Genomic DNA, 23475 nt, shown 5'->3' with positions numbered 1-23475 from the left:
CGTATATTAAGGAGAAATATCACTAGTAGCTTGTGTTTTCAGAAGTTTGTTCCAAGCACTTACAGGTGATGTGTTGGAGAGCTTGTTTGAAGTTCTTCCTTTCTTGGATGCTGTATGTTGCCGATTCTGGTTGCAAGCCAAGCTGGTGTGTTTCAATGAAATACATCAAAATATGAAGGATCTCGTTGTCAGGGATAAAGGGGAAAAAAGTACATCATTCAATAAAACTCTTTTGACAAAGTTTCCTGACGATCTGTCACATCACGAGCTAGTACGTTTTTAGCATGATTCCTTTTCACTGGCTTTTGACGTTTGACTCTGAAACGGCTTTTGTACCTTTTCCGTTCGCTTGCTCAGGATTTGCTTGTTTTTTTTTTAACTCATGGGATTCAAGAAAAAAATCATTGCCCAACTGGGGCCGGTTGCTCGAAGCACGGTTAGCGCTAACCGTTGGTTAAGAGTTATGAAAACCAATAGGTTTCCATGGTATTTATCGCTGGTTTGCGCTAACCATGCTTCGAGCAACCCGGGCCTGGTGAATTTGATATCACACTCAGCGCTTCGAAATTCATGCGATATCGCTTTTTCTTGTGAAATTTACCGTGGAGTTCACTTGTTAGGCAATTATTTTTTCCATAGACGAAAGAGAAGAAAATAATTTGATTGAGCAGTAACCAGAAACACCAAAACGTGGACAATTTCAAGACCCTTTATTTTCACTAACCCTACACCCAGTACGAATTAACAACCAGAGAGCTCCGCTTTTGGGCTTGGCTAAATCTACATGTATATATTAGCATAAAAGAAACTCGCAGCATGAACATCAAAATTTGCACACAGTATTGTCTAGTTTTCTTTATAGCCTCTGAACAAGACTTGAATTGGGAGAACTGAATTCCAGCCTGCCATTATTCAATGAAGACTTGAATGTCTGCATGTTTTTTTGTTTTGTAGAGATGCAGATGGCTGCACTCCATTTATGGCTGCAGTGCGCGGCCGTTCCTACCATGCTGGACTCACTCTTTTTACTACTGCTCAGTGTCTTGCCACCAATGAGAGTGGCCAATTGGATAGAAACATTTTAATGGCTATGTTGTATCCTACTGATAGTCATCCAGATGCTTCTCCGTTGCACATGCTCTGCTGCAATGACACATGTTCTTTTACGTGGACTGGTAGAGAACACATCAATCAGGATATCTTTGAATGTCGCACTTGTGGCCTGATGGGTACCCTTTGTTGTTGCACCGAATGTGCCAGAGTCTGTCACCGTGGCCATGATTGCAAGTATGTAAACACAGCCATGATGCTACGTTCAATCTTGAACTTGTTGTCCTGGGATACGTGTTACTGGAATTGCACCCATATCATTGTTTACGAGATACATGATGCTACCTGTAAGAGGTTTTTTAACTTTTCACGATCTAATGACTGATTACAAGAGAAGACCTTAATACATGTATCAGGTGTGTGGTGGAAATGTCAGGCGTTCTTGTCAGACCCACATGGTCTTCATAATAAGTTAAAACTGCACTTCCTTCATTTTGCTAAAAGGAAGTAGAAAAGGTCTTTTCCCAAAAACCAAAGTTGTCATTTGCCTGGTTTGCAAAATATTATTATGATTCTTGAACACAGGGGATGAAGCTGGTTGATATTCTGGTTTTGTGGTACATGTAACATGATTTATTTTGTATGCAGGTTAAAGAGGACAGCACCTACTGCATATTGCGATTGCTGGGAGAGGTGCAAGTGTCGTGCTTTAGTCCCTGGCTCTCAGTTTGCACGTATTCAGCTACTTAAAAAACTTGTGTCAGAGACGGACTTGGTGACACGGCCCAATGGAAGGTAATTGTAACTCTTATAATCAAATTCAATACATAACCTTATGAGTTAATATTGTCCTAAAAAAGATCTTTGATTATAAAATTGACTGATGTTTTTTCACAACCTGAGTGGAAATTGGAATAGTAAAGATAACGCTCTGTGGATGACTTCAATTCAGATTGCCATGCTGGTGTTGGTGTTATTTCAATAAACGTCCTTCCAAGCACAACACGTTTTGAGAAATTAAAAAAATGTTTATTTGAAGTGCAGGTTATAGACGAGAGACAATGCGAGGATCACTTGTATCGGTCGTCTATAACCCGCACTTTCAAGTAACATTTATTTCATTCATCAGTCGTTTCATGGGAAAACATGAGCCTTACAAATTGACCTGCTCCCAACTGAGTGGCTTCATATCTCAGTTCGTATAGCATTCTACGGGCGTCACAGAGGTCATGAGTTTGAATCCCTGTTGAAGGTACCCGAATTTTTCAGGTGTCAGTCTAGAAGAGAAAATGGCCTAGAATTCCCCAAATAATAATAATAATAATAATAATAATAATATTATTATTATTATTATTAATATTAATAAATGGGCACTAGGGTAAAACAGGTTGGTGCCCTAGCCTACCAGGAATATTGACGCTCCTGCCCACTAAAGTCTTGGGTGGCACCTTTGGCAAGTGCAAACAACCCAAAAGCCACCCGTTTTAGGGTTACAACAACCTCATTTGATTCGAGAATGTCAAATATTGACTAACGACGCCAACGGGACTGGAGCTTGTAGTAAAGGTGTCGCGTCCGGCAGGTGTCCTGTGGATCAGCAGCACAGGCCCAGTCGTCATCCTGCTACTACTGAACAACGACAGAAGAGATTAGGATGGTCAAAGGGGGATAACAAACGGTTGTTTGAATGTTACATCAGGAGTAAACCAGAGAGCCGATGGTACAGAAAAAGATTGCAAGACCTGTGGAAAGCCCGTAACATCAACAACGAACTAACAGAAGTCACCGAGCCGAGATTGGCTGATCAAGCACGCCAGATTAAGAACAAGAGTGGCTAGATAGTGTGGAGCAAGAGGAAATAGCCATACGAGTAAGACATGAACATCAGGAGATTGAAACTGCAGAGCTCTATGCCACAGAATGAGATACACCAGACTATGAACATCAGGAGACTGAAACGAGCTTCTTACCACAGATACACCAGACCATGCAACAGCATTTGATACCCAAGAAGAACACCAACGTGAAGAGGAACCCAGAGTTTTCACTGCTGAAGAATTACAAGAAGAGATCATCCCAGAACTGGAAGCCCTTTGCGACAGGATCCTAGAAATTATACAACTAAAACCAAGAATAGGATTACCATCACTGAAGTCATGCAAAAGTACAAAGCTGAAAGGAGAAGTTGGAAAAATCTATGAAGCCGTCAAAAGGATTCAGACGCACAAACATCACTGAACTGAGTTCTTTATTGTATGCAGCTGCATATGTTATTACAGAAAGAATGGGAATGATAAAAGGGAGGAAAGGGAGAAGAACAGAAGAGCCATTCTGGAAGCGAAGGATTAAGGGGAATATTGAAACTTGGCGAAAAGACCTGGGCAAGATTGAGGAAGCCTGAGACTGAAAGAAAGAGAGAGGGAAAGGTTGAACAGAAAATATCATCTTGAGGAAAGGGGCACTTTGTATGTCTCAGGCATGTTGAAACAGAAGATCAAGGCAGGTGGAGTTAAGATCAAAAGATACGACGAGAGATGTCAACAGTTCAAACAGAACCGCCTGTTTAGAACCAATCAGAAGCTGTTCTACAAAACACTAGATGGAAAGGAATGAGGAATATCGGTGTGACCTGACCCCACAGAAGCAACCTCCTTCTGGAGCAAGATCTGGTCGGAGGAAGTCGGTCACAATGAGAGAGCATCTTGGCTGGAGGATGTAGAGGTGGAGGATATTAGAAATGGAGTGAGCAAGATTGCAAACTGGAAGGCGGCCGGGCCCTGATCTTGTTCAGGGGTTCTCTGGTTTAAGAAACTGACAGGATTGCAAGAATGCTTGCAAGACTGTATATGTCAAGGGAATGTACCAGAGTGGATGGCCACGGGAAGAACAGTTTTGATACAAAAGGACACAGCGAAGGGCAACTGCCGCCCTATTGCCTGCCTACCACCACTTGGAAAGGAATGGACTGCTAACAGATGAACAGAAAGGGTGCAGGAAGGGATCCCGAGGAACTAAAGATCAATTGCTTGTAGACAAGGCAATCCTTGTCAATGTCCTTGTCAAACTTGTCAATGGTTTGGATAGACTACAAGAAGGCATATGATATGGTGCCGCATTCATGGATCCTGAAATGCCTGGAGATGGTTGGGGCTGCCAAGAATATGATGTCTATAATCAGGAACATCATGGTGAAATGGAAGACGGTATTGACATCAGGAGGAATGGCTCTCGGGCAGGTGGACATTAGGAGATGAATTTTTCAAGGTGTCTCCTTGTCACCACTACTGTTTATAGTAACCATGTTACCCTTGACCCTAGTACTACGAAAAATGGGACCTGGATACAAACTGGCAAAGGACATAAAGCCCATTAACCTGTATTCCTGGATGATCTGAAGCTGTACGGAGCTAGCAAAGATCAACTAGACTCACTTGTTCAAGTAGTAAGGATCTTCTCGCAAGACATTAAGATGTCGTTTGGGCTAGACAAGTGTGCTGTCCTGGAAATGAGAAGGGGAAGACAAGTTGGCAGTATCGGAATAGAACAACCCGACGACCAGCATATCGGGGAAATAGAGAAAGAAGGCTACAAATACCTTGGCATCTTACAGTTGGACTAGACTCTCAACACCAAGATGAAAGGCAAGATAACATCGGAATATATCAGAAGAGTCAAGAAGTTGTGTAGATCAAAACTCAATGGAGGAAATTTGATCGATGGCATCAATACCTGGGCTGTAGGTGTAGTACGCTACCGTGCGGGGATTGTGGACTGGACAATGGAGGAGGTAGCCAACATGGATAGAAGAAGATCTTGGCAATGAATGGCTGTCTGCACACTAGGAGTAATGTTGCGAGGCTGTACCTGCCGAGGAAGGGAGGGGGAAGAGGACTGATCGGCATCGAGGAGTGTGTAAGAAGGAAGAGCAAATCCCTTCATGGCTACCTGAGAGAGAGCACAGAGTGGATGCTGCAAGCTGTGTTTAAAGAGAAAGTCATTGTTGAAGAAAAGAGTCTGCAGGACTTTGAGAGGAGGTGGAAAGAAAGTTAAAAACGGGAAGGAGAAAGCCCTACATGGTGCATTTGTCCAACAAATATGAGATGAAGCTGGAGAGAAGTCTTGGAGATGGCTCAGGAATGGACTCTTAAAAAAGGAGACAGAAGGTTTGATTCTTACTGCTCAGGAACAAGCTTTAAGAACAAACTCGATCAAGTGCAGCATAGATACGACCTCAGAGATACCACTGTGTAGATTGTGTGGAGATGCCCCTGAAACAGTAGGGCACATTGTCAGTGGATGTAAGAAGCTCGCCCAGAGAGAGTATAGGAAGCGCCACAACAAGATGGCCCTGCGGGTACACTGGGAGATGTGCAGGAAGTATGGAATAGAGTGTACTGACAAGTGGTATGACCATCAACCCTTGCCAACCGTAGAAAATGGAGAAGTGAGGATTACCTGGGACATGACTATCTACACAGAGAAAGTGCTGCAAGATAATCGGCCAGATATTACTCTAGTGCATAAAGACACACAGAAATGGACACGTATTGACATAGCTGTGCCAGCAGACCAGAACATCACCAGAACTGAGGAGGAGAAGGTTGAAAAGTACCAGGAACTAGCATCTGAAATCAGAAGGATTCATGGAACCTCGAAAGTCACAATAATACCTATCGTGATTGGTGCTCTTGGAAGCATATCAAAAGGTGCAAAGACCTGGTTTGGCAATCTAGATGTACCTGAGTTCCTTGGAAGTGTATTGGGTGATTGTGTGGTCTTGCCAAAAGGAATAGAGGTTTTTTCTCTGTAAGGGACCCTAAAATAGCCGCCCCAAAGATTCTTTTGTTGTTTGCAGGGGCAACCTCGATTGGATTCTCCCGCGCTTATTGATCTCAATATGATGACAGCCCTTTTTGTCACATGCTTAGTTTTTTAGCTTGGAATCCTACGGAAACACAGGCTAAGCTACTGTCGAGCGCACTTCAATAATCCGAGATTACTGCATATAATAATAATTTAAAAAATTATAGCGCGCAAATATGTTTATGAATATAATCAAATTCGCGATAAAAATAATAACTCTAACAAAAAATGGTGTAATTGAAATATACACTGACAGAGGCGCGTTAAAATGGTTGAAGTAGTACGGCGTATATGTTTGCATTAATAACGTTAAAGGAAAAGTGTATATTTAAGATCCTAATTAATCATAAGGTACATTGAAAAAATAGGACTTAAGGAAGATTCAAATTTGTTAAAATTAGTTTCGTTACATATATTGTTCGTCAATTTGTTCCATACTGTTAGAGCTGCTCGGAAACCCCAAAGAAGAGCTGTTGATCCTGGAGTTTTTATGAAAACGAGTATTCTACTGGGGCTTGCTGGATATTTAACAATTATTCTATGAGCACGCGTTGGCTATAACCAGTCTCATATCCAAGACAAGTCAGACAGACGTAGGCTCATCGCAAAACATTTCTTGCCTTTTCACGTACGTTTAAACGTCGGAATTGAGCCAAACGTTCCGCAAAAAGCATTGCTTAGCGCAATTAATTGCCATATAAGGTCAAACTAAGGTATATGAGCTGATAACCGAGATTGAGTGAAGCAATCAGAGCACGAGAAATGCATTAACCGAGGTTGAACATTTAATAAAAAATGATTGTAGCCAACCCAGCGCTACGCGCCTGGGTTATCTATCCCTTCATATCCAGTGTGCCCTTTTAGAATAATTGTTAAATACGCATGCATGAACACGTATTCCAATTCCAACCGCCCTTTCATTTATTCCCGACTGTGATTCTGGAAACATCTGTTAAGAAAAATAGTTTTCAGAGATTTCAAGAAAGTTGACAGTTAAGGTTATCGGTTTAAAACAAGAATTCTACTCTACAATCATAGTCATAAGTCATTGGAACACCCATCCCCTTTTCCCCCGTTCAATGTTGCATAGCGCAATGCACCTAAACTAACTGTTCAGTACGTTTTAGTTTCTAAACAACATTTAAAAGGTGGGAGAGGGAGGGATGCTCGATTAATTAATTCAGTGTACCAACAATGTGTTACTGATTGTAGGCTGCTTTTTCATTCCTTTGTTTTTTTTTTCTCTCAATAGAGGGGAGCATTTATTGTTATTCTTGGCTCAGACAGTGGCTCGTCAGACTGTCGAACAACGCCAATTCCGACCGCATCGCAGTGCCTCAGAGTCTCGCCCTAAAACAAAGAGTAAATCACTTGGTGTCAGTGCATCTAGCCCACCCCTCCCTGATCATGATCTGGATCCTCCTAAGTTTGCACGTAGGGCTCTTGAGTTTATCTTGCAAGACTGGAGAGCTGTTAGTGCAATGATGAGAGATGGATATCGACCACTTGCAGATTTAAGGTAGGCCAAATTAACCTGAATGATGGAAATAAACCTTACTGTGTTAATGGCTTATATAAAAAATGCTTAAAAAAAAGATTATTATCCTTTTCGGAAAGTACGTAATAATGAAGTAATCTCGTTTTTCTTGTGATGGAGGTAGCGAGGCTTCAAATGCATATTGTCAGTTTTAATCAGGTGATCGACCAGTTACATGTCACCTTAATTTTAAGCAGGATGCTCTGCTGTGGTTGTTTGTATTTCAGTAGATGGGATTGGTGCATTTGAATCCTTACTGTTTTAGTTTGTTGTTCCACTGCCATTGGTCAGGTTTGCATTGGGAAAACCTGAAGAATGAGTTAGAGATTTCGGATTTTGCACGTTTTTCCTGTGATGATTATGAAAAATGTTATTGATACATCAGTAGATTTCAAGTTAAGACTTATTTGTTTTCTTCTTCTTACTGATTATGTATTATTACCTGATCTCTTGGGGAATGCATCATTGCCTTGTGGGCTGCCTTGTGGGCTTTCGTTATCTGACCAAGCCACAATGACTTCACGGTCTTGCGGCGCTCACGTCCAAATTGACAAAGTAAAAACAGATTGTTTTAGCCAGGACAAGAATTCAAACTAAAAAAGGGAAAGTTTCTCTTCAAAGCTAAAGGTGAAGGAGAAATGAAACTAGGAAGTAGTGATATCTACTCGAAGAAATGTTGCCCTAAAAGATAAAATCCAACAGTACCCCATCACCACTCATAGTCATAGTTACAAGACAGAAATTATGGAAAAAGAGCCATTTTCCTCATTTGTCCTACATGCTTCATTTAAACAGCAAATGATTTAAATTTCAATGGGATTTTCGAGAAAGACCGCATTATTTAAGAACACTTTTTGAAACGTTTTATTACCAAGGGTAAAACTGTTGTCTTAAATTTAGAAGTCGCAAAACAGACCATACAATTAAACAAACTAAAAAAAAAGCTTCTCGGGAATTAGAAGCTGTGGTTTCTGATGGGTGTTGATCTGTAAAAAGCCACTCGAGTTGTGGCACTGGAAGGTTGTTTTTTTGCATTTCCTGTCTTTTTATTTTGCAAGAAATAGACAAAATTAGTACTTAAAACAATGTTTATAATGAACCTTAGTAAGTGTCAAGTGTATTTAGCGTTGGGGCACTAATTGGGACACCGCTATACAGAAACCGAATCAACTCATCAAATGGTGGTTTCTTTTTGAGCAGAGGGGAGTACCCTCAAGAAAACCTCTCGGAGCAGAGTTGAGAACAAACAAACTCAACCCATGGCCACTTTGGTGGGAGGCAAGTGCTCTCACTGCTGCGCCAAAAGACTGCTTTGGAAGGATGCTTGGTTCCACTAGAAAGTTAATTTTTTTATAGTGTATGTGTTTTGAGGTTGTTTATGCTCAAGTAATCACATTCTTTTTTTGATAAAAAACAGCATGGTAGGAAATGGGCCAGAACAGGGGAGTTGCTTGTCCAGTCAACCAGGAACTGTGAGACTAGATGCATTCACACATTGTCTGTTAGCCAAGTGTGCCCCTGAGGTAATAATATTGAATTTGAGGCATTTGATAATATTTTGCAAATAATGTTTCGCCGAGGCAAAAACCAGGCCGTGCCTTGTCTTCATTGATTCTGCGGATGGAATTTTTTTCTTCCACTTTTCTGAAGTTTTAAAGTTTGATGAAAAAAATACAGTTCTTTTCACACTTGAGAACAAGTTCCTTAAATACAACACTTGAGTCTGAGATTATTTCAGTCTGCAGTCACAGTGTAGCACATTCACTTCAGTTTGTTGTTTACACCTCTTTTCATAGATTCTGGATCCTCTTCTGCTAACACTTGTGACCGCTATAGAAAATTCTGCTGACCCTTACCAATCTGAAGAGAGGAATCTGGCTCTGCGCTTCATCAGATCAGTAGCCAGAGTTTTTGTCGTGTTGTCATCTCAAATGACTCCTCCAAATGGCAAACGCAAAGTGTAAGTGTTTCTTTGAAGAGTTTCTTGTTTGTTTATCTGAAAGAAGTCTACCCTTTACTTGGCTCAATATACATGTTGCTAAGGTCAGCGTGTTGGTGTCTGCTGTTGCGTAACCGTCAGTCCTGCAATTGTTATCTTCCATCAAAATTTGGAAACACAGTGTTTTTGACCGGGAATTTAGACGAAGTATGGATTACAATCAAAACAAGTGAAAAATGCTATCTCAAAATCTATTGCTTAAGAAAACTTTCAGATTTAAAAATCCCCCGTTAGGTGTAGCTTAAAACTCTAGAATAGCCTTTAGGATACCTGCTTTGGCTTTGAGAACCTAACAGAGACAAAACAACGTTCATACAAAAGACTACTTTTTGGGTTCAAAACTGCATTAAAGGATCGTTGAAATGGTGTTAATTTCATCGTCATAGGATAAATACTGACAAAATAAGAATGTTTTAAAAATCTGTCCGCGAACCTATGGCGAGACCTTTTTAAAATGGCAGCTTTTTATTTTTTGGAACTAACTTTTCTTAATGCCACCTAATTTAGGTTCCATTCGGTACTCCACAAAAGCAGGATGGTTTCATGCACTCAACACAAGATTAATTTACAATATAATTTAATCTGTCTCCATCTTGTATCTTGTATCTTGTAAACATCATTAGAAGCTTTGTAATACTGTATTTTGGTTGGCTTTCTTTTCGTAACAGAGGTGTTGTTCAGCCCTTGATGAAATGTCGTCGCGTGTTTCAGTCCTTATCAACGTTGGTTATTCCTGAGCTTGTTCAAGTGGCCGACGCATTACTTGCTCCAGTAAGACTGGGCATTTGCCTTCCAGCTCAACCTTTCAGTCTTTTGTCTTCTACACTTGAAGCCACACAGTCCAGTGAAGATTTGTTCACAGTAGAGCCTTTGTCTATGAGATCACCAACGCCATCTTCAGTTGAAGAATTACCACCCCAAGAGAGACCCAATGTACAAAGAGCTCGAAATCAAAGACACAAAAGGAGACAAGTTGTGACCATTTCTCGAGCACAGGGCCAGAATAGTGCGCAAGTCGAGGGAACAGTTAATGAAGGAGAAGAAGTGGAGGTAACCGCGGGCTTTGTATTGCATGGCTTGTGTGTCTCCCTCTAGCTCTCTTACATTTAAGTAGGACGATTCGATATGATTTCTTTGAACTGTGTGGTCTATTCTATTTGCATGTCACATGATATTTTGTTGAGAAAAATTGTGAGAGTGGAGTTGATGGTTCCCTCCTTGACCTAATACACAATTACCTCAGTGGCAGACAACAGTTCGCTGTGATAAATGGTGTAAAGTGGGATCTGTTACCTGTATCCTTGGGGATCCTGCAAGGATCAGTGTTAGCACCCTCCTCTGTACCTACTGGATCCCTTTACATGTACGCAGATGACACCACTATATTCTGTGTCAAAGAAACGGCTGATCTGGTGATTGTGCAGCTAAATAAGGCTTTACAAGAGTTTTACAACTGGCGTCTAAGCAGGCCCTATCGCCCCTTTGTAGGTAGGAAATTCAGTGTTAAGTTTGGTTGCCAAGACGAAACTGTTTGGTCTGATAGTGAACCAAAAACCAACGTGCTTGAGAGAAAGAAAAGCTTCTCAAAAAAAGTGGATTTGCTCATCTCCTTTTTCACTTTTTCTTCCAGCTGTTAAAGTGCCTATGAAGTAAAAGATATCTGTTGCTTATTTTAAAGACCTTTAAAATTTATGAAGAATGGTGTTTGCTATTTGGAATATCTTTTCTCGTGAGTTTTTGTTAAAACACTGTTGACGTCACAAACTGTACACATGCCTGTAATACATCCCAAAATTAAGAATATCTTATGGGTGTTGTTCAAACTTGGCACCAGTAATGTACATCAGATAGGGCGCACTCAATATGACACCTATTAAGATGTTGCCATGGCAACACTCTCGTTTCCAGTCCCTCTCTACCAAGGACTAAGTACATGCAAATGATCCGACCTGAAACGCATTTGCTGCCCATAATGCTTTACATCTCAGTATAAGCTTACCGAGAGTGAACATGCCTTATAACAACAATAAACGATAACATCAATCACGCGTTAAATAGACCCAGCGACAAAAATGGTTGCCAGGGCAAAAGCATAGAGGTTGTCATTTTTATGCCTTAATTGACGTTGACGTCAAGTTTGACTAACACCTATCCAATATTTTCGGAGATATTCTCAATTGGTCTTTATTGCAGTCGTGTGTACAGTTTTTTTGACATCATTTTTTTAACAAAAACCTGAATGTCTTTGGAACGAAAGACGATATTCAGAAACAGAAAACACCATTCGTCATCATTTTAAAGGTCTTGAAAGTAAGCCAAAGATATTTTTACTTGATATAGGCACTGTATGGTGCAGTTTTGTGGGGTTCGTGTTGTAATTTGGATCTTTTCAATTTAGTAGAGACTTCACGGTAGAGCAGCACATATAATCTATAAGTTACCAAAGGATATAACTGTTTATTATAAGTTAGATGTTTTTAGACTTTTTTATAGGGCTCATAGCAAATCTTTACCTGATACACTGTCCGAACTTTCCAAATACATCTGGAAACTACGTGACAATAATCAAGACTTCAACATTAAATGGACTATAATCAGCCGTGCAAGACCCTACAGCAACATTTCTAAACGATGCGACCTATGCTTAACAGAGAAACTGATGATCATTACTGCAAACCCCGGCAGAATCCTAAACAAAACAAAAGATCAGAACTGATTTCCAAGTGCCGCCACGAAAACAAGTTTTACCTTCGGAACAATTGACTCAAAAACAATACCCTATTAGTTTTTTTCTCACACCTAATTGTAATTAGAACCGCACTGCCCTGCTTTTTATAATCAATAGACGCCGCGTGTATATATATAACTTGATAGGTTTATTCTCCATTAAATACTGTCTGATGAGTGCGTGAGCACGAAACTCGGAGTAACAGAGAATTTTGTCTCTTCGTTATATCTTCTTATTTATGTATGTATGCTGTGTGTGCGCCTTGGGCACACACAGATGGTTGGGCACACACAGGGCACACACAGATGAGATGGTTTCTTTATTGGAGTTGTTTAACATATCATATTAAAGAACAATTGTAATTTTATTGTCAGGTTGTTGAAAACGCAGAGATGGAATCTGAGAGTCACGAGGAAGCAGGCGATGAAGAAGTAGAAAGTGGTGCAGCAGGCAATGAATCTGATATGGATCTGGACCTGCTGGCTGAGAGTGAGAGTGACAGTGAAGAAAGTCAGGTAACTGGTGTCTTGTACACTTACAGTATTCGACTATGTTGCCCAGAGTATTTAGTAGTTTCACTGTATCAGTAATACTTTTTGCACAGTCATCCCAGAGTGGACTCATTAACCACAAGTGATATATAAAACGTGACGACAAGTGACCAAGCTTTAGCAGGGTTGCAAATACTGGCTTCATCGGATAAAAAGCCAGCCCGTTGGAAAAACTTGTGAACTTGAACAAGCTGTTGTTCCACACAAGTTTTGAATACTGTTGATGCTAGTTCAGCAATGGGTACTGAATAATATGCATCCTGTAAATCAATGGATGCCATGAAGCAATTCAGGGTCCTACGCCTAATTTGCTGTCCAGACTGAGTCCATCTTAAATTCTACATGATGGTTGAGGCTTATCAAGGTCAAGATTATTCGGCGAGATCCATCTTTCTTATTTGCCACAAAAAGTGGCCAAATATATTCCCCACATTCATGCTGTGTAGGCACGATGACACCTTTGGCTAACAATTTTAGCCTCAGTTACCAGTGAGTCACTAGTATTAAACGTTTTGCTCTTACAACTTTCACTATTAAATGGGAATAGTAGAAATTTACTGGCCTTTAACACAATTTCGAACCTCTGAGTCAAGTTATGTTCCTCCCTTTAGCATGGAAGTCTGCCAGTTGGCCGCCCTTGAAGCTCCGTGTTCAGCTTAATAACCTGCTGAATGTCAGAGGCTGACTTCATTTGCTTTGAATTCTTCATTTGTAGCAGAATCGCAACGGCAGCAGTGGCAGTGCTCAGTGTTTTCTTGACTGTGCTGGACCTGAGGTCCTTCTGTTTCACTGAATGGCGAGAAGAGCTCTGTGGAACCCTGAAAAAAAGTGTCTTCTCATTGGTTTTTGCGAAGAACAGTCAAAAGCGTCTCTAATTGGTGCATTCATGTTAGCATGAGGAGTGAACAGGTGCCGCGTGTTCAAATAGCCAATTTTTGGCTATAAGACCCCTATGGCACATGTTCTCCTACATAGTTTCCCAGAGCCTTGGGTCGATCTGAGGCTTTGGTGACAAGAATGGAAGGATTAACACGCAGGGCTGTGAGAATCTCACAGTTCACTGGACATAAATATCTCACCGTATTTTCCTTTAGTTTCGAGTCGGACATCTTCTTAGACCCTGCTAGTTGTTTTTCAACAGTCGAACCTGAATCATCCTCATTTAGAAAGTCTTGAGCAATTTCTGACAACAATGGGTCACTGCTGCTGTTGCTTTGCACTAGTCGAGTACATGATTTATCATTTGAAGTGTAATGAACTTTTTCCGAGCTACAAAAGGGCCTGTAACTTCACGTCAGATTGGTCGCCATTGCATTTGGTTTGAAACATCTGAGGCACTCATTTCATCTTTTGAATTATGTTTTCGCCGCTTATGTTCAGGTTAACCATCCGTGGAATGAAGCCGCTTGATCGACTGATGCATAGTCATTAACGACTTCCACATAACTCTGAGAGATTTGTTGACATTCTGCATCATAATGGATAAGGGATCCTGTAGTGCAGACTTAAAAGTCCTGTCCTCGGAATGGTGGTCATCTTTTAAAAGATGTGCGACTATAGCAACAACAATAACACTTTATTGTACCCATAACGAAGATGTAACTTATAAGATAAAAATGCCAGGAAGCCGGATAGAAGACTAAATGTTCATTGTCCGACATGTTCAGGAACATTAAGAGTTGACGACCAACCGCTCTGACGCGCGCCATTGGGCCATCTACATTGAAAAAATTAAGTAGAACACGTACGAGCGAATAAGTTGTCTTCAGTTATATATTTCCGCATAAATGGGATCATGCTTGGATGTTGATACAAAAAGGTGTGTTCTTTTAATGTCAGGTTCGCATTGAGGAACCTGAACATGGAGTAAAAGATTTCGCATTTTGCCCGGTGTTTTTCCCCGTGTTGAAATTTTCCATCTCTTTCAGGGTATTTGTTTCATTCCACGCTACTTTTTTCAGTATTGGCATGTCTGGTATGAAGAAACGGCTGACATTCGAGAGATTTAGCAGCAATTTTATGTGGAACGGCAAACGCAAACGCCAGGCTGCTGCTTTCTTTTATTCTAACTTGTCTCTCTCTTTCAAAAATCTTCAGCTAACAGACAAGAACTAAAATCAAACAAGTCTCTTTGATTTTTGGCGAATCTGAAATTAAATGCCAATGCTTATAATACTGGTACACGACCTGCAGCTTTGATTGCTATGTGAATTTCTGTGAATAATGTTATTTTGCGATGAAACGTATATCTCTTGTTCTTCCATGACACTTTTTTTCTTGCCTTGGGCAGTATAGATGCGAGTTTATCAATCGCTACCTTACTTTTTCGTTTATTATGATTTTTGTAGCTATTGAAATGCGCTATGCATGCAGCCTCTGTCAGTTCATGTGAGTTCAAGCAAAAAGGGCAAGCCACCTGTTTATATGGTTACTGCTGTCAGGTTGAAACGAAAGCGTCAGTTTTAATTATTTTATAAGCTATGAATAGCGATCATTTTCATAGCGACTCTATCACATATTTTGCGGACTAGGCGTAAAATACACAATGCGGACTGATCATAAACCAATGAGGTATTAGATAACCTAGGGTAGCAATGACCAGCATACAGAAAAACAATACCATTGGGTCTAGTCAAAGCGAGAGATCTTGGCAGTTAATGGATGAAAAGCCCTTTTTTAATTTCCCAAAATACTGGAAACAGTTCCAAATTCAAGAGTTTAATGAGGTGAAATTGATAGTGGCCATGGTGTAGATCACACATCTTTGCCATATACAATTACATTTGTGTATTCACCGAAGTGGAGGTAAATATCCAGCACTTTCACTGACACTGAGGTGAACAATATACACTGTAGTTTATGGCCCTGAGGGAAACAGGTAGTTTTGTTTTCCTGAGGGTCCTGTTGTTCGTCCAGAGAAACATCAGGCCTCGAGGGAAAACGAAACTATCTAGTTTCCCGAGGGACCAGATAATAAGTGCTTTGTTACAGATTATTAGACTCCAGAAAACTAGTTTGTTTGTCTTGCATTTAAAATGGCACCTATTCTGCTGCCTTTTTTCCGCTGGCTTTGTTTCTTTCCAGCAGAAATGATCGCTACAGCATTTCGCAGGGCAAATATCCATGCAAAAGGGGGTTATTGCGTAATGACTGCTCTGTGAGTTTGCCCCACGTGACGTTAATTAGCCAATAAAATCGCCCGGAAATTAAAGGGTGGAATATAATAGTTCATATACCATGATGGCTAAGCCAGGGAAAATTTTGAATTGCATTCTACAATAATCAAGTAAAAAATGTTGGCAAATATGAGTCAAGTCGAGGAAGCTAAAAGCAAAGAGGAAGTTGAAATTTAGACGTTTTCGCAAGCGCAGAAATGCGAAAAAATTACAATTACTTAAGCGCATGAGTCATTGAAATTGTCTGGAACAGTGGAAAGCATACCTTGAAAAGATCGTGTCATTCTCGTAATTGTCCAAATGTTTCACCGCCTGTCATAAATTAAGTGGCACCGGGTATGGGTGGAATCCTTTTAATTTGTCGTGTTTGGGCATACAACAAACATTTTACTAACCAAGGTCTCTAGGGCTGTATTCCGGGGAGAATCTCTACCTCGACGGGTGGTACATATTTAATTTGTCGTGTTTGGGCATACAACAAACATTTTACTAACCAAGGTCTCTAGGGCTGTATTCCGGGGAGAATCTCTACCTCGACGGGTGGTACATATCTTAATGCATTTAGTGTGAACTGGAATCAAGGCTCTCTCATACACACCTTTTCAGTGAATAAAAACTAATCAGAACCAGTTGGTTGTGCCACTAGTTTCTGTTTCCTTGCAGCACAGTGCAACACAGTTTTTCGATAGCCTCCCTGCTGCCAGAGTCCATCCTTCCTACATGTATCATCACTGTGCTCCACATTGTAGGCTAGAGTTTCTTACAACTGGTTGTAATTGGGTATTTGGTAGCCCATACCATGGTCTTTTTCAAATTAACCTTGTATTTGTTTGTCTGCGTTATAGTGTGTGCACCTGGTTTGGGGGGGGGGGGGGGGTGGCTGTTATTTGACTGTTATCAAAATAATTCTACCAATTTTAATTACTTGCTGAAAATCGTCAGGTTGGTGAGGTCCCAGTTGTTGAAAGTGTCCGACGCAATCGTGTTCCTGGCTCATTGATTGGCTATGATGGAAGTGGCAACGTGACTGGTGAACATGTAGAGTTGTATTCAGAGGAGGAATCTTCAACAGGGGAGGAAGAGGAGGAGGAAGATGATGATGAGGAAGAAGAGGAAGAAGTGGTAGAACATGTTGATCATGATACTGTTCAACAGGCGGACAGTCTGGATAACAGACCACCAATAGCAGGTATGCACATAATTATTACGTCATTGCCTGATCTTAAAGGGAACCTCCACTAAAACAACAAAATAACTTTAAACCACAGAACATAATGTTTACAATTGGAATTGCTCAATCTTTTTCCAATGAAAGCGTTTGTATTCGAGAAAAATAAATTCCAAAAACGCTTATTTTGGCTTTCAAATTTCCCGGGCGCCGCCATCTTGAATAATTGTGACGTAACTTAGTTGCCCTATTTTTCCAGAACAATCGCTCTTTGTATCAGAACAATAGGGCAACCAAGTTACGTCACAATTATTCAAGATGGCGGCGCCCGGGAAATTTGAAAGCCAAAATAAGCGTTTTTGGAATTTATTTTTCTCGAATACAAACGCTTTCATTGGAAAAAGATTGAGCAATTCCAATTGTAAACATTATGTTCTGTGGTTTAAAGTTATTTTGTTGTTTTAGTTGAGGTTCCCTTTAAGCCGATGGGGACAAGGTACGAGTCTGCAGATTATGGGATTAGCAACTATTGATCCGCATAGTCTGAAGTGCACACCAAGCTTAACAAAATCCCCAGCTTTGGTGTTAATAGACCCAATATCAAGCGAGATACTAACAATGTCAAAATTTACAAAGAAATGTGTGGCATCCGGATGCAGCGTCCAGATGGCCATACATTTCTATATAAATTTTGACGTTTTTAAATGGCTGTATCTCAGTCAAAATTAACCCAATTAACACCAAACTTAAGGATTTGGTAAATCTCAGTATGTTCTTTCTGACTATGTGGATCAATAGTTGCTAATCCCATAATTTATAGACACATGCCTAGTCCCCTTCGGCTTGAAGTCAGGCAATAAATTGGATCAAGAGAAAATGAGGGGACAGAGAAGGAGGCTCCCGGTCCAGCCCTTGGGATATGTCATGTCCACGAAAGTTATTTTTAGACGAGCGGAAGTCTTCCGAGACGTCCGCATGCAGGCCAACCTCGGTCCGATGTTTGAAAGAAAATATATATTCATCAGCCTTCCACGTGCGCCATCATTTTCTCTTTTCACTAAGAACCTGAGAGCGAGGCAAGACTGCATGCGGACGTCTCAGAAGACAGACTTCCGCTAGAACAAAGACTTCCACTCGTCTAAAAATAACTTTCGTGGACATAACATATCCCGGCCAACGCCTTGAGTCTCCCTCTCTGTCCCCCTCATTTTCTCTTGATTGGATGTTAGAACCAAATTTGCTTAATACTGTTTGTGACGCCTTTACTGTGTTATACGAGGTACATCCCAGGATGAAGCTAAATGGGAGTTAACTTAACAATGCTTTTCTTGGACAGTCGACTGTTAAGTTGAAGTTCAAGTAGGATTTACTGATTCCATTAATATATAGATTTAGCCAAGCCTAAAAGCGGAGCTCCCTGGTTATTTATTCTTACTGCCTGTAGGGTTTCAAATTGTCCGCGTTTTGAGGTTTCCGGTTGCTGCTTTAATAATTAAATCATTTTCTTTGCTTTCTTCTATAGAATTCCACGGTAAATGTTACCGTAAAAACCGATATCGCATGAATCAGGAAGCGATGAGTGCGATAACGGTTTTTCCAGTGAACTTGACTTTGCAATTCACCAGTTTGGCAATAATTTTTTCTGGAACCGAATGAGTTTTAAAAAAAAACAAGCACACCCTCAGCGAGCAAATGGAAATGGAAAAAAAGCCATTTCAGAGTCAACTGTCAATAGCCAGCGAATAGGAATCATGCTAAAATTGGAAGCCGTAAAAACAACTTTGTCAGTTCAAGGTCAAAGAAGAGTTTTACTGATGCACTTTATCCACTTTATCTCGGAAAACAAGATCATTCACATTTTGATGTATTTCATTGAAACACGCCAGGTTGGCTTGGAACAAGAATGGACAAAATACGCCAATGCAACCAAGGAAGGACGAACCTCAAACAAGATCCGCTCCAACACTTAAATAACGTTTACGTGCTTTAAATAAACTTTTGAAAACACAAGCTAGTGAGATTTCCCTTATTTTCCGAGAACTCATTGCGAGTACGTGTTTATAACATAAGGGCAAATTTTCTTGTCACTGTCGAGGCACAACGAAAGCCAGTTGGGCAAACGGATTAAATAAGCACTTGTTCGCTCGCATTTTAGAGGAAAACAAACAAACAAATCAACTTTTTCTTTATGTCCAAAAGAGTACAGATAATTTAATTCCAGTTGACCATAAAAATTCGATTTTCATTCCTGAACAAAGGATTAAGCGATTAAACGACATTTTAAAAATACGCATCCATTTTAAATAACGCATCCGTAAAAATAACAAACGTTATAGTGTCCAAGGAAAGAATTTGTGTGCTATTACTGGTATTCTGTTTTGTCGTTGTCGTTCTCTTTCGCTCAGTCCTTTCGTTTCTGTTGTAGACGTAGGTCCTCCAGGCATCATGTAACCTTATCAGAGCTACTAAAGATATGCCAAAAATTGCAATACAGAGAAAAAAGCAGCTCTAAGCAAATTAAAAATAAACACTCGGCTTTAAGTTAACATCCCGCCGATGCTTGACTTGAATAATTGCGTAGCCACTAGTGTGGACAACGGATATCATATGTCAAACCGGATTGAAACCAGCCAAAAATGCAGAAAGAAAACATCTTCCAAACCGTTTTCCACCTGAACACGAAAAGCGTTGACTGTGTAAGAACTTTCGTTGATATATAGTATGGCCCTGTAGCCGCGTCGAGCCACAGAAAGCACGCGAAAAATGAAGCCTCGCTTATGTTCAGGTGAGTTAACCTGGGTTGAGCCTGCAATCCAATCGAAAATCAGTACCTGGTCAGCGGTCAACTTAAAAAAAAAACAGCTAACCTCGATGAGCTCTAAGCCTGAGCCTGCGATATGGTCACGTGATACTGGTCAGCGTATACCTTGTTTTGACAGGTGTCAATTAATCAAAAGATGGATGTCCAATATCAAAGATGTATGCCGTAAACTAGTATGATACTGGTCACGTTGGCATACATGGAGGGGTGGACATACGGACGGACGGACGGACGTACGTATGTATGGACGGTTGATGACATCATGGCCATAGCTGGGTTACCATATTTTCTTAACAATGGTGCTCCGCGCGCCGAGCTCCGCTAATAATTGAAATCTGCTTTTTAAGAAGATTATGAATGAAATACGACTCAAATGACTCATTGCGAAAAAACTCTTTGAAACAAATGACGACAAACAAGGTGAAATGACCTTTATCTTAAGGGTGAATACTGGGTCTTTCATTGAGCGAGCAGTTTGTCAAAATAATGTATTTCACACCGAAAAAAACCACCACATTCGTGTCCTTTCCTTTTTTTATGTCCAGAAATGCACGTAATTAGGTGCATTTGTTACCCACTTCCAACAATAAGGTAAATGTAAGAGTTGTTTTTTTGGTGAGGGTAAATGCAGCTGTTGACTGGAGTTTAGAGGAAACTTTGCGACGTTGATTGTCTGTATTCCCAGACGCAATTGATGTTGACGTTAGGGAGGATAGCAAGGGGACACTTTGTGCGTCTAATATCATGCATTTCTGGATATATCTGATTTCTTTTTGCGCCTGTACACAAATTGCGTTGGTCCTTCAAAGCAAGCAAAAGCTGTTCAGTTTTTCAGCAAATGACAGCAGTTTCTGTTACTTACTGTAGGCGCTGAACGAAGTTCAACACCTCATGCCATGCAGTGGGCAATCCGAGCCAACACACAGTCACGTGGACCATCCGGTAACGGCAGCTTATCGGCTCCACAAACTACAGCAGGGTCAGGCTTTATATATGTTGACTCAACATCACTGCGACGCGGTGGCAATAATGCAGCTGCTGCTAGTACTGGAACCAATGATTTGCCCTCTGTCTCTCACAGTATGAGTAGTTCTGCCAGTGCATTAGCGAGAGCCTTTGGTGTAGTTGTTAGAGAGGTAAGTTTTTCATAAAACTGTCATAATGCATGAGAATGAACGCAACGTAGTGTTCAGACAGGCGTGTAAAATAGGCCGGAAACATTACTCAGAACTCAAGGAGTAGCATTACTACTTTTTAATGTAAAAAGAATGTTATGGACTTAAAGATCATGTATGTATGTCAAACCTGGATTGAAACCGGCGAAAAATGAAGGAAAAAATATTTTCCAAACCGTTTTCCCCTTGAACACAAAAAGCGTCAGCTGTTTAGAGTTTTAAGTTAACGTGCTATCGCCGTGTAGCCACGTCGGGCCACAGAAGGCGTGCAAAAAAATGTTTAGGAGTTAACAGGGCTTGAGCCTGCAATCCAATCAAAAACCAGTGTCTGGTCACCGGTCAAATGAAAAAAAAAAAAACAGCTGACCTCGATGAGCTCTAAACTTGAGCCCGCGATATGGTTACGTAGCAGATGGCTTGTTTTGACAGGTGTCAATTGACCATAACTTGGATGTCCAATATCAAAGATGTACGCTGTAAACTAGCTGGAGTGTCCGCTGGAGTATGACCTCGCTACGGTCAGGTGATACTGGTGACATTGGCATACATGGAGGGGCGTACGGTCACCAAAACCAAATTTTCTCGCGCAGATGGGTCACCATGTTTTCTTACCAATGGTGCTCGGCCTGCGGAGCTCCGCTATTACTGTTTTGCGTTGTTTTCGTCGACATTGCCATTGAAAAACTCTGACCAGGGTGAGAGTTGAACCCACGACCTTCGTGTTAGATCACCGCTGCTCTACCGACTGACCTACAAGGTCAGACGGGAGTAGGCCGTGGGAACTGAAGATGTTGAAGTCACGGCAATGAACATGCACAAGTACACGTTTTTATACAATTCATATTTTTTGTCTTTTAAAAGCATTTTTACCCATGTAGTTACATGATAGTTCGCCAATATTTTAAAGCTCTAACAAGATGAAGTAATTGCAAAAAACCTTAAGATAGCGGTAAGTTATATTTAGTACTGCCTTTTTCATAGATGTTGCCGTTGTCCTTACTTAAACGTTCTATTGTTATTAAAAGTATTGCGCCAATGTAAAGCCCCTTATTTTCCGTCAGTTGATACCCAGTTGAACCATATGTTTTTACTTTGCACATCCATCTCCCTCAGAAAATTAGCTAGAGGCACGAGGACAGTGTCCATGTTGCCCTTCTGTATTTGTTGTCGGAAATTATATTTCAGCCAAGAAGTTAAACAAGGCAGGTCATTAGCCATGTATGTATTAATTTCCTTGAATTTCTTTTCCAGGTTACTGATCTCCTCAATATCGCTCATAACCCTTCAGACTTGCCAGCTGAGTCCCTGACTCCAAGTTCCTCTTCTTTAATGGAGATCAGTGCCCTTGTGGATCACCAACTCCAAGCATCCTGGAACTGGTTGGTCACAGTTTTGGATTGCACTGAAGCCCAACTGCGATTTGGTTCATCACTCTCTTCTGCAACTGATCCCAACCCGCCTAATTATCCCAAGCCACACAGAGATCGGCGAAATCGCGAAGACCCTTCACTATTGAGAGCCTTTGAAAACAAACGGAAGCGAACTGCAGTGAGACGGTATGGAAAATAAAAAGTGCATTTATTTTGCGCGATTTATGTAATAAATTTACAACACTTACTGTTTTTCAGATAAATTCCAAAGTAGTCCAAAGTGAAGAGTGTTTTTAGTTCGTCGCTTGTCAAAGCTACCGGCGCTTTGGGTTTATTTCCCTTTCCTTGCTTCTTTAGTTGTTTTTGGACTAAAGAACCTCTCTGGCTTTCTCAAATACCAGGTCGTTTGTTATGCTTGCGGAATAGCCCTTTTTCTTCAGTTGTCGTTCCAAGGAAGCCGCTAAACTTCGAAGGAAAGTCGGCTAGTATTCATTGCCGTAAGTGCGACGGAGATGATAAATTGGTTGATGTATTCAGTATTCATTCAGCTCAACCGCTGGAATAACTTCCATTTTCCTGTCTTCGACCTTCGTTTTCGAAAGTCGTTCAAGCAATCGTACATCTCGTTCAGTTTTTTGAGCAGCATTTCTGTTTTCCTGTTCTAAAATAAATTCCTCAACTGAGCAAACAGAAGCAAACCTTCCCTCGGCCATTTTTCAAAGTGCGCGGTTTTTGTGCATCGTCGTTCGCGTTGCTGATTGGTCGAACGATATTTCCTCACAGTGAAATTTTGTCGTTCGTGTTCCTGATTGGCTAATTTTAGAATCTACAAATTTTATTCAGTGCGATTTTCGTGGATAAATCTCAGTACCTATGAAATAAAATATGATTGGCTCGCTACCCTAGCCAAAAACAAAGACTCAACTATTGAAACAATGAATTAGACTTAAAAACAACAGAAGCTGCTAACAATACCAAACAATAGCAGGTTACGAGAGCTGCTACACTACGGTTTGTAAGCATTGTTGTTCAAATAT

At 40.7% G+C, this 23475-nt stretch overlaps 2 protein-coding genes across 3 annotated transcripts in view; one reads left to right on the top strand and one right to left on the bottom strand.

The window, feature by feature from the left end:
• Positions 1-23475, bottom strand: part of LOC138032119 (beta-parvin-like) — a 212006-nt gene that overhangs the window by 80552 nt on the left and 107979 nt on the right. The window lies entirely within an intron of this gene.
• LOC138032116 (E3 ubiquitin-protein ligase UBR5-like) overlaps positions 1-23475 on the top strand; it is a 90456-nt gene that overhangs the window by 52208 nt on the left and 14773 nt on the right. For both annotated transcript variants that reach the window (XM_068879709.1, XM_068879710.1), the window contains 10 exons: positions 955-1287; positions 1699-1845; positions 7166-7432; positions 8868-8973; positions 9247-9410; positions 10118-10499; positions 12552-12692; positions 16847-17093; positions 20761-21029; positions 22320-22624. In XM_068879709.1, the coding sequence (XP_068735810.1) occupies positions 955-1287; positions 1699-1845; positions 7166-7432; positions 8868-8973; positions 9247-9410; positions 10118-10499; positions 12552-12692; positions 16847-17093; positions 20761-21029; positions 22320-22624 (2361 nt within the window). The remainder of the gene's footprint in view (positions 1-954; positions 1288-1698; positions 1846-7165; positions 7433-8867; positions 8974-9246; positions 9411-10117; positions 10500-12551; positions 12693-16846; positions 17094-20760; positions 21030-22319; positions 22625-23475) is intronic.

The sequence above is a fragment of the Montipora capricornis genome, chromosome 14 (genome assembly GCF_036669925.1).
Source record: "Montipora capricornis isolate CH-2021 chromosome 14, ASM3666992v2, whole genome shotgun sequence".
Classification (NCBI taxonomy): domain Eukaryota; kingdom Metazoa; phylum Cnidaria; class Anthozoa; order Scleractinia; family Acroporidae; genus Montipora; species Montipora capricornis.
Note: the sequence above shows the minus strand (reverse complement) of the source record. Positions and strands in the feature narration are given on the sequence as shown.